This window comes from Scatophagus argus, chromosome 21 (assembly GCF_020382885.2).
Source record: "Scatophagus argus isolate fScaArg1 chromosome 21, fScaArg1.pri, whole genome shotgun sequence".
NCBI classification, from domain to species: Eukaryota; Metazoa; Chordata; class Actinopteri; family Scatophagidae; genus Scatophagus; species Scatophagus argus.
The window spans coordinates 3,168,579-3,179,497 of record NC_058513.1 but is presented as its reverse complement, the minus strand read 5'-3'; the positions used below and the strand labels follow the sequence as shown (position 1 = coordinate 3,179,497).

The 10,919-nt window shown below is 40.1% G+C and overlaps 2 protein-coding genes across 3 annotated transcripts; both read left to right on the top strand.

The window, feature by feature from the left end:
* Window positions 1–2,955: 2,955 nt before the first annotated feature.
* On the top strand, window positions 2,956–6,401 carry rsph1 (radial spoke head component 1). 2 transcript variants are annotated; one of them, XM_046377251.1, is made up of 8 exons: window positions 2,958–3,146; window positions 3,298–3,411; window positions 3,613–3,718; window positions 3,873–3,963; window positions 4,240–4,375; window positions 5,191–5,262; window positions 5,900–6,008; window positions 6,265–6,401. In XM_046377251.1, exons 1-8 carry the CDS (start codon window positions 3,096–3,098, stop codon window positions 6,309–6,311), a joined length of 726 nt encoding a protein of 241 aa, XP_046233207.1. In that variant the 5' UTR covers window positions 2,958–3,095; the 3' UTR covers window positions 6,312–6,401. The 2 variants fall into 2 exon arrangements, with proteins under 2 accessions (XP_046233205.1, XP_046233207.1); XM_046377249.1 differs by lacking the exons at window positions 5,900–6,008; window positions 6,265–6,401 and adding an exon at window positions 5,383–5,759 and having other exon boundaries at window positions 2,956–3,146.
* Window positions 6,402–7,041: 640 nt separating this feature from the next.
* On the top strand, window positions 7,042–10,880 carry adprm (ADP-ribose/CDP-alcohol diphosphatase, manganese-dependent). Its single transcript, XM_046377248.1, has 3 exons — window positions 7,042–7,825; window positions 8,443–8,565; window positions 9,397–10,880. The coding sequence occupies exons 1-3, from the start codon at window positions 7,090–7,092 to the stop codon at window positions 9,720–9,722; spliced, it is 1,185 nt and encodes a 394-aa protein (XP_046233204.1). The 5' UTR covers window positions 7,042–7,089; the 3' UTR covers window positions 9,723–10,880.
* The last annotated feature ends 39 nt before the right edge of the window (window positions 10,881–10,919 follow it).

Below are 10,919 nucleotides of genomic sequence, written 5' to 3'. Positions count from 1 at the left end.
ATACAACACTTGACAAGAACCATTTCCATACTTCCATGACCATGACCATGCGATGAAAGCAACTAAAATAGCAGATGTATTTTCCCAAAACACGCTTATTTAGATTAGATCCTTACGAGAGTGAGACAAGAAGATCATAGACGATACAAAGTCACTTCAACATGTCATTTTTACAGATTTAGGCAAATGAAATGCATAATAATAAGTGAGCTTATACGTGTTGGAAACTTTTTGTTGTTGTTGTTGTTTTCTTTTAACTTTTTGCTAGGTTTGGCTAACCTCCCGACTCGAGCTTGTCAGAAAGAAACTGACTACTCCAATTAAAGCTTTACTAAAAAATGTAAAGTGTGTGTGATATTTTTGACATGAACATGATGCTGGCTCATGTTTTTTGTGTCATACGTCAAATTGTTAAAACACTTTTCAGATATTACACAAAATCCATGCATGACCCCTGTGACTGCTATGAGAGGCTTATAAATAAAGGCATAGCTGATGAATCCCTCAATAGAAATTCCCCTAAGATCCTCCTGGGAAGGCTTTAGAGATTACAGCGGGCTAATGGTTCTGTCAAAGATTTAGTCCTTTACTTTCTCCTACCATCATCTCCCAAAGAGGGACGCTACAGGACAGCAAGGAAAATAATGAGCCATTATTTTAAAGAAAAATACTCATGTCATTATTTTAAAGAAATAGTTTGTTTTCAGAGTTTCAGGCTTTCTTTCCAGGAGTGAGCTGAGAAGATTGTTATTGTTCTGATGCCTGAGCATTGAGCACACAGGAAGTATTTTAGGGGATTCTCAATCAAGAGAAAACAAAAGATGTAGTTTGATTTCATTTTTTTAAACAAACCACTATGGCCAATAAAAATCTATGTGAAGTGACTAAGGCAGAGATGTTCACAGACAACGCAGTGTTTAAATGTTTTATTCATCCTACTGTTACTCATATTCACCTTCCTTCCTCACTTCCTCCCTCTGATGTATCATCTGATGTTTCTTTGTGAAGTTGTGGCAACAGGTGGCCAAAGGAAGTGCACTGTTACCTTGAATAAAAGAGTTCTCTGTGTTTTAACATTGTTGGAAACATTTGTGATAATGTAAGCACAAAACTCAACAAAAACCTGACAAACGTGTCTTCATTTTTAGACACTTGAATTCAAAGTACACTATTTGTACTAACCTTTAAGTGTAAAGTTGGAGCCAGGAAATGGTCAGCCTAGCTTAGCATAAAGAGTATGGGTATTGTATTATGGTATAGTGTAGAAGTTAAAAATACACCAACTCCTTTGACACTAATGAAGATGTTGTATGAATACAAATTGTAACTCTCACATTTCTGTTTGTGTACATATTAAACACAAAACTGTACTCGATAATTAATAAACTTTTGGTAGGCATTATTTTGGAGTCAAGATAGCTGTTTCTACTAATGACATTGTGGCTCCAGCTCAGTATTTAGCACAAAGAAACGAGTATGATATTGATAATCTGATAACTAGTAAATAAGTATGTTAATAAGTATATTTCACAACCAAATGCTCTCTGTTCTTGGTGTTCTTGGTGACATTGGCAAAAATGTGTCTACATACAGAAAGAAGCCAACAGGTCAAAAACAGGTCAAAATGAGTAAACAACTGTTGAGTGAAGTAAAGTCTTCAAACTGTCATCTCACTCATTTCTAATTCTCATGTCATGAGAGGGAGATTAAATGGCTGTAAACTGACAAGAAAGGTGCTAAATCATGAACAAGCAGCCAATGAACCTAAGGCTTACTCTGCCTCCATCTTAAAGATGAGCTACTTTAGGGAATTAACCAGGAATGAGATATTCTTAGGCACATTCTTCAAAGGGACAGTGACACATGATGACAATGATGCAATGTGGATTATCACGGCAGCCACAAACTGCCTTTCATTTGCCTTTTTTAACCCGCATGTGTGTTTCTATCGACTGAATAATTGCTTCAGACATTTTGAACATGGCCTCCTCAGAAAGCCAACGTGAATGCAATGAATTGCGACCAGAGTTCATTTTAATCTTTAATGCAACAGATGGCAGAATCTCATGGCTTATGAGTTAATGTCAAGTCAAGTTCAAGTTGTCTAAATAAAGGGCTGCTAAGCAGAGGTCACGCAGTCCATTATCTGTCACACATGCACTTTGAGATCATTTAATGGACAGCTGTAAACAATTGCTCCTCCCTGACCTGGAAGCAGTAATACATATGCATGAGCAATACACCTTGATATATTGAACAGGTTCATGTAATATGTAGCTTAATTTTAGATATTGCTGTTTATGGAATTAACACATAAGTCTAGATTTATTTCCAGCCATGCATATTGTCACTTTCTCATGGATACTGGACAATCTTAGGTATGTAACGGCTTAACTAAAGTTAGAAGAACAAAACAGAACTTAAATCTTAGGAAGAAATCTGTCAAATACTGCAGCCAGGTTTAAGAAGTATGACAAGAAAATGTCATTTTCCTTGCCAATAAAAAGGTAGACCACAGCGCCCTCTGGCGTCCATCCGGAGAGACCACAGGCTGTTATGTTGCGTGAAGATAATATTATATGCATTACATGGAGAGAGCTGTACTCAGCTAAAGAAAGAAAGAATAAAAAATAGTTAAAAGGGCACCATCTGCATGTGATGGGGCACCAAATTCCCGATGAATTTGCTTTTGCATTAAATAAATCCAGCTGGGTAAGAAACATGAGCAGTCTGATGATCAGAGTGGTTGTAAATCCTCAAGTAAACTAATATTTAATAAAGCACGCCAGTAGCTTTGCTGCAATCTTTTCCTTCCAAAAGAATTGACCTAACAGCCAATATATTTGTCAATATTTTTAAGACCTTGGAATGACATTACATCTTTGAATGGCGTGTTCACAACCAGCAACCAACAAACCCTGCGTAGCCAACAGTATATGTAAGCGAACTCTTGGTCACGTGTTCGTGACTGTTGTCATGGCAACGGTAAATTAGTGACACACACTTGTTGAGGTGGCGGATCACTCTCCAGTTTTTACCACTGATTTTCAAACCAGAATTTAACATCATCCAGTCTCAGAAAAAGACACATAACAATGTCAGATGTAGAGTCTGATGAGTTTGATGATGAACGCAGTAAACTCGGGGTGAGATAATATAATTAGCCCGTTAGCATACAGTAGAGTAGATGCTCGGTTTGTGTTGTAACGTCAGCGTTAGCTAGCAGCTCAGGTATGCTGTCTGCGTTACCTTCTCTGTCGTTGGAAACAAATTATCCTGTTGGTTTGTTTGGCGCAGGAATATGAAGGGGACAGAAATGAAGCAGGGGAGAGACACGGAGTTGGTAAAGCTGTCCTGCCCAACGGAGACATTTACCGGGGACAGTACGAGAAGGGCAAAAGACACGGAGAGGTAACACAAAGTCAAATATCGTGAAGCTTCTTCTTCTTCTTCTTCTTCTTCTTCTACTTCTTCTTCTTCTTCTTCTTCTTCTTCTTCTTCTTCTTCTTCTTTTTTTTGCAGTAAATAGACAGAAGGTTTCTCACACACTTCACAATTTCCCCTGGCCTCTCTGACAGCTCTGTACTTATCTTTAACTATTTTGTCTTATAGGGGACATATCGCTTCAAGGATGGGTCGAGATATGTGGGAGAATATTACCAGAACGTGAAACATGGACAGGGAACCTTCTACTATCCAGATGGCTCTAAATATGAAGGTACAGTAAGTCTAAAGCTTACAAACTGAGGTAGTTACCAACTCTTGCATTTCACTGTGTGCTAAATGTATGTTTACAGTCCTGTGAAGGTTCGTTTTTTCAGCTGAAGCCGGTCCAGTGGAAACTCTTACTGTTGTCTCTCTTTGTGTGTCAGGGTCATGGGTTGAGGACCTGAGACAGGGTCATGGTGTCTACACTTACCCCAACGGAGACAAATATGATGGAGAGTGGTTAAATCACATGAGGTAAATCCACAGTTTTTGCATATCACTGAGATCTAGCTTTCATTCATCTCTCAGGTTTGGACCACATCCTGTTTTCAGAAAGCACTTTCTCCTGTGGCTTTTTCATTCAAAGCCTCCACGATACATTTATTTAAACTCCAAATATAAATATATGGGAAGTTGTTTTCTCTGGGAACTTAAAATGAATGAAATCCTTGGTGTTGTTTGACTTGAATTTCCCTCGGGATCAATAAAGTTTCTATCTATCCATCTATCTATCCATCTATCTACCCCCAGGCATGGCCAGGGCACTTACTACTACCACGAAACTGGCTCAAAGTACAAGGGCTCATGGGTAAATGGCATGATGGAGTCGGCTGGAGAGTACATCCACTCTAACCACAGATACAAGGGTAACTTTGTCAACAATTATGTAAGTTCTGCTTTCATGACTTATTCACACAATGCTAGGCCAGTGATTAAAGAAAATATTTTTAATATTTTACTGTGGCCTAATAGTCAGGTTCATTTATAATAAACAAGCTCAAGTTCTGTCAGAGGTAATAAGGTAGATTGGTTACTATGCAGACTATCAGTTATATCTTAGTTTTCAGTTAAAGTAAATAGTCAGTTTTTAATTTCTTTACATCAGTTTAGGAGTGTCTCCCTCTCCATTACAGCTTGGCTTTTGCTTTTGCATTAAATAAATCCAGCTGGGTAAGACACATGAGCAGTCTGATGATCAGAGTGGTTGTAAATCCTCAAGTAAACTAATATTTAATAAAGCACGCCAGTAGCTTTGCTGCAATCTTTTCCTTCCAAAAGAATTGACCTAACAGCCAATACATTTGTGTTTAAAAAAAATAAGAAGAAAAAAACAGATCCAGCACCCTAATGAAACTATTCTGCACACGTTGCAGTTTAAACATGCATCACAGTTAACAGACAGGGACTAAAGGGAAACCAGTCTGGTTAAACTGCTGTGTTCTTTACAACCTTTGTGATGGTTTGCTTTGCTTGCTTGTTTCCTGCCCTGTTTGACTTATTTTCACCTTGTTTCCAGATCTCAGCATTTACTTCAATGAGTACAGTGTTATTAGAACTGATGGAAACAACGGTTAGAGCAATAAAGCATTGTTTCCTTTAAGTAATGGTATTTTGTATCATGGTGATCTGTAACATCGTCGTTGTCAAAGATTTTCTCCTCAGTGTTTGAGTTGACTCTGCCATCTCGTTCTTATTTTGCAGCCATCAGGCCCGGGGAAGTATGTGTTTGACATTGGGTGTGAGCAGCATGGTGAATACCACCAAGCAGAGCAGGTAATTCAGCCTCAGCACTATCCATTTCAGTTTCTGCTCGTGTAGTTAACTTCCTTTGTCACGATACACTGAAAGAATACCAGAATGTAACCATGACAACTCTCTTGACTAAAACTACAGCCAGCGACTGTTGAGGAGGACGGAAAAAATACAAAAGCACAAAGGTCACGCTACCCGGGCTCCAGGGAGGGTTACCTCACCTTAGGGATCTCAGGAGGAGCAGAGGAGGTGGCACCACAGCCTTTATACACAGCTGCTGATGGTGGATCGCTCTGCCATCAGTGTCCTGCGTGATGATCGTCAATACATTACTCTTGTTGAACATACTGCTAGAAGTGTTATTCTTTTTTCAGTGTGCACTCTTGCCTGTTCTAAGTGCATGTGGGACTTTAAATCTATGATGCGGTCATCATTCTCGACCATATAAAAACTTCAGCATGCATGTAAACAACTTAGAAGTATGTTGTGCAGATGCGAGCTGCAACGTGCATCGCGTTTATTGAGCCTATCAGTGAGCAGAGCGAGGCCCGCTGTGATCTGTGCAAAAGATGGAAATACGCGTGCAGTTTGCCTGAAGGTACAAGCCAAACTGTGTTATGTTTCAGAGCGTTTCTTCTCTCCACTCCGTTCTTTGTAGGACCGAGCTGAGGGGGAGTGGGGCGAGTTGGCCTCCACCGCCGTCCTGAAGTGGACTCCCAAGTGTATCACCGGCCTGACACTGTGGCCTCCAGGAAAAGAGACTTCAGGTGAACTTTATCAACCCAAAATGAGAGAAATGAGTAGAATGCCACACACCAAAATGCCACACGCAAAATGTTTTGGGTGTTTACAAAAATCACATTATATATTCTGCCGTGCTTTAAATGCTCTTTCAAAATTCTCTCTGCACTTTTCTAATGAATTTTGGTTTTGCATACAAATTGTCTACTTTTACAAGATCTACTGTGACAGAATATCAGTATCAGGCACTTAGTTGTGTGTGTGTGTGTCTTCTGTTGTCAGCTGGGGAAGAGGAAACAGCTTCAGCAGAGGAGGGTGCGGGGAACTGATCCTCATGATCCACAATCTGGCATCTTTCAACCTTTGTCTATTAAGCAAAGTAACATTTTATTTTAATAAATGTGTAAAAATGTGTTAAACTTGTGTTTTCTGGGTTATTTTTTTATAAGACGCATTGTAGCAACCAGAAACTTTCCATTGCTTGATTTAAATGTCACAGGTGTACTAAATACAGTACGGTGTCCAGAGCAGAATCGTTTTTCTTGAGTGACAAGAAAAACATCATCATAACGACGATACGCAATATCTCTGTGAGAGAAAGAGCACAGGAGGTGATTTTAATGACTCAAATGAATTTACTTTTGTTTTGAAATATGTGTGTTAAGTATGTGTATGGGTATATCAGCTTCTTATTTGTGTAGGTAGTTCCTTTTTTTTCAGTAGTGACACCAGCTCTGGGAAAACAGCTCCTGAAAATCTTTTGGCAATTACACTGTGTGCTTCATTGTTAGGTTCTGAGAATGAATGAATACCTGTTACACCACAGACCCATGTCATGTAGTAAGCCGCACCATGTTGCAGCCTAATGGGAAAAGGAACATTTCTTCAAGCGAGCAAGGTAATTATGAATAAACAGGCGATATTTTTTCCACATCATATCGACATTGCTTTGTCAATATCTCTATCATTATCCATCTAGCATTATCCATAGTCTTTGCCAAAAGGCTGTCTAACAGCATTATTTTGAAGGACACGGGCGGAAGTTGTGGCTTTTATTGTGTTGCAGCCGAACCGACAGCGTTGGTTATTGAACTGTCATCGCGGAGGATGACACAGGAAACTCAACGCTACATCGAGAGACTGGCTGGATTTTATCATGTGAGGAGGGTGAGACTCTACCGGTACCTGGTTAATGTCTTCTGTACGGTGAACTCCCTCTGCAGACGCGGCAAACACACTCAGACAGCTAGTCCGAAGACAGCACCGAGAATGGACCACTGTCCTCAACAAACACCGCTGTTTACGTTCGGCGTTATTGCTGACATTCAGTACGCGGACATCGACGACGGATACAATTACAGCCGGACTAGGAGGCGGTACTACCGGAGCAGTCTCCAGCTGCTGAGAAATGCCCAGGAAACTTGGTCAGAGCCGGCTGTCGTGCCAGAGTTTATCCTCCAGTTGGGAGACATTATCGACGGTTTCAACAAGGCCCACGGCGCCTCTGACAGAGCACTGGACAGCGTGCTGACAGAGTTCAGCTCCTGGCCCGTGGAGGTCCACCACGTGTGGGGCAACCACGAATTTTATAACTTCAGCAGGAGCGAGCTGCTGAGTTCAAAACTCAACAGCTCGCTCCTCACCGACCGGAACCCGAGTACAGCCCGGGCTGGCGGTGATATCTACGCCTACCGCTTCAGTCCGTTTCCTGGCTTTACGTTCGTTGTGTTGGACGCATATGATGTGAGCCTCCTGGGAAGAGAGGAGTCCAGTGAACAGTACACCGATGCTATGAATCTGATAACACAGCACAACAACAACGAAGACCTCAACTGTCCCCCGGGTATGCTAGCCCGCTAGCTAGTTAGAATTTAGTTTTGTGCAAATCTGTAATGCACTGCTATTTCATGAGAAGTCGGAATAAATATTGGATTTTAAATTGATATAATTCTTAAAAAAAAGCCTTATTTGTTAATGGTTTTTAGAGGCTGAAGTTGAAGCGAGACTGTAACAAGATATGAAATACAGTGAAGGTCTATAAGCACATCTGATGGATGATATTGTCCAAGAAATAGTTAGGATAAACTGCTTCTTAGGTCAATTCTGACATTGGAATCAAAATTGAAAAAATATATGATAACAACACAAAAACAATAAATTAAATGGACTCTTGGATTTTGTTAACAGAGATCGTACTAAGATATCTTTTAAATATAGTCGTTGATTCCTTAACAGACACTACACTGCCAGTCAGTTTCATCGCCTGCACTTGCAGTTTGCAGTAATTGTAGACAGGATACATCATTAGTCCAAAGGACCCCACCCTTTGTTTCTTATCACTCAGTGACATCATTTAGTAACATTTTTTTATTACTCTTTAGCCATTTCACAGACGGCAGGGTGACTAACAGTGATGAGTGAGTAGATTGTTAACATTAACATTTTGTGCTTTCCTTTCAGTGTTTGAGGGCCCACAGCAGAGGTTCACAAAGTTCAACGGTGGGTTCAGTAAGGACCAGCTGGAGTGGCTGGATTGTGTTCTGTGCTTGGCTGATGACAAGCGGGAAAAAGTCACAATTGTCAGTAAGTAAAAACTGTCGCTTCTTCGCTGCTGAAGTAGAGCACACGTGGGCATGCAAGTAGTATTCATTATTAGCCGCTTCCTTTTCTATTTGTTCCATTTTTTTAAAAATAAATTTCCCATCAGGGATAAATAAAGGAATTCGGATTCTGATTTTAAAAAGGGCAAATGTGGTTTGCATTTGCAATTCAAGGATTCCAGGATTCTTTAATGTCAACTTTGCAATATGTGCAGGACATACAGAAAAGTGTGAAATGTTGTTTCACAACTCTCTAACAAGTAACAGATAACAAGTTTATCATATTTTTTTTTTAAAGTAAAGGTATGCATAAAACAAGGGCACAATAACTTAGACAAAAACAGTAAATATAGACATAGACAATTTGACATTAGACAATAGTGCAATAAAAAAATAAACAAACAGCAGCACAAGATGTGGTAGCAGCATGTGTCACTGTGCATTTGTGAACATGTGAGTGTGCAAACACAGCAGAGTTTATGTGCAAGGAGTTTGTATGAGAAGCTGTGTGCAAGAGTCATGTGCAAAGAGTGCGGAACTGCGGCAGCTGAGGTAGTTCAGTTCAGTGCGTTTATGAGTTTAGTGCATCTGTGACAGCTCACTCACCAGAGACTATTTCCCTCCAGTCTCTCCTTTTGCTCAATCGTTGTCATTGGGTTCAATGACAGTAGTGATTTGAATATGTAGGACTTGAACAGATTTTCCAGTAAAATGACGGTAATTGCTGGATAACAGAAAGTCTGATCTGCTGTTCTGCAAGCCCAGTTACAACAGATGACAGACATGTTTGTTTTTTTTTCTTTTCCTTGCACAGGTCACCTACCTGTACACCCCAACTCCACAGATTACATCTGCCTCGCTTGGAATTTCAGTGAGCTCCTGGCCATCATACGGTCCCATAGCAGTGTGGTGTGTTTCATGGCTGGACACGACCACGACGGCGGATACCACCTGGACATGGAGACAGGAGTGCACCACCTGACGTTGGAGGGCGTGATTGAGACCCCACCTGACAGCAACGCCTTTGGCACAGTCTCTGTGTATGAGGACAGGATGGTGCTGAAGGGGAATGGCAGGACTGCAGATCGAGTGTTTCTGTTCCCGGGATGCCAAAATGATGTAGCTCATGGGGCAAAATGATGCATGCTGTAATTATGAGTCATGTATTACTGAAGCTGTAAAGGCAACATTTTTGGAATATGTTGGGATATAGAGCTATATTCCAGACTGGAAAATGTAGAGGATGTTTGTTACATTCTCTCAAGAGGTCAGGGAATTTTACACGAGTCACTTTAAGGTCCAGAGTGTGGGATTTAGTGGAATGTAGTGGTGAGATATCAGATTGCAGTACCTAGTCTCTCACCCTTACCTTCAAGGGGTTCTTGACCTTTTGTAACTTGTTATCTGTAATATTTGGCTTATTCTGCGTAAAAGCGGCTGGTGTAGGAGAGCCTACGGCGGCTGTGCAGAATGTGAAGGCCAGAGCCAGTGTTTCGTTCGTCTGTTCTGGCCTGCAGTAGAAACGTGGCTGCCTCCATGGAAGAGCACCTGCTTCCCTCTGTAGATGTTACAAGCAAATTTTAAGGTAATGAAAACATGATTCTTAATTTCAGGTGATTAAACGCTAATGAAAAAAATGCTTATTAATATTACATTTCTTTCAGTAGGTATTCTAAAATCCCAAACACTGGACCTTTAACAAAATACACGTGGATCTATCTTCCATCCAGTATCCCGTGTTTTCTCAGCCGAACAAAACATTCACAAATGAATGGAATGGAATACAGTCATGAAGGTACTTCAGCAATGGAAGAAATATAACATTCTAGTTGTTTTAAAAGATGTCGCACGAGCAACGTGAAGAAAAATAACACTCACGCCATGTTTTTAGGTGCATGTCCACTTACCTCAGCAAAACAAATACCATATCTCAGATGGTTCATTCCACTTACTTTTTATTTATTTATTTTTTATATGACAAGGTGTGAAATATATCTTATATCTTGATTGTATTTTAATTTGGAGGGGAAATGGTAGAATTTTCAGTTTTATGCACATGTTTTAAGAAGCAAGTGATTTTCTGATACAATTGGTGCCTTTTTGATTGTTGCACATAACTGATTTTCTTATTTGGAAAACAGTATATTGTGTTATGTAGTGAGATGTTTGATTGGTGCAGTGTAACTATAATCACTTTTTGAACTGATAAGATCAATACAAGATGAGTGCAAATCTGTATGACTTGCAATGTAAAACAATATGCAGAATAATAAAAATCCAGTTGCTGCTGTAGTTGCACTTCCGCACCACTAAGTATGTCTGACATACTTATGCTGC

Coding starts and splice junctions, on each gene's coding strand:
- rsph1 (XM_046377249.1), top strand. CDS start 3,096: ATGTCAGATGTAGAGTCTGATGAGTTTGATGATGAACGCAGTAAACTC. Junction 3,147..3,297: donor ATGAACGCAGTAAACTCGGG/GTGAGATAATAT, acceptor TGTTTGGCGCAG/GAATATGAAGGGGACAGAAA. Junction 3,964..4,239: donor GAGTGGTTAAATCACATGAG/GTAAATCCACAG, acceptor ATCTACCCCCAG/GCATGGCCAGGGCACTTACT.
- adprm (XM_046377248.1), top strand. CDS start 7,090: ATGACACAGGAAACTCAACGCTACATCGAGAGACTGGCTGGATTTTAT. Junction 7,826..8,442: donor AGACCTCAACTGTCCCCCGG/GTATGCTAGCCC, acceptor CTTTCCTTTCAG/TGTTTGAGGGCCCACAGCAG. Junction 8,566..9,396: donor GGAAAAAGTCACAATTGTCA/GTAAGTAAAAAC, acceptor TTCCTTGCACAG/GTCACCTACCTGTACACCCC.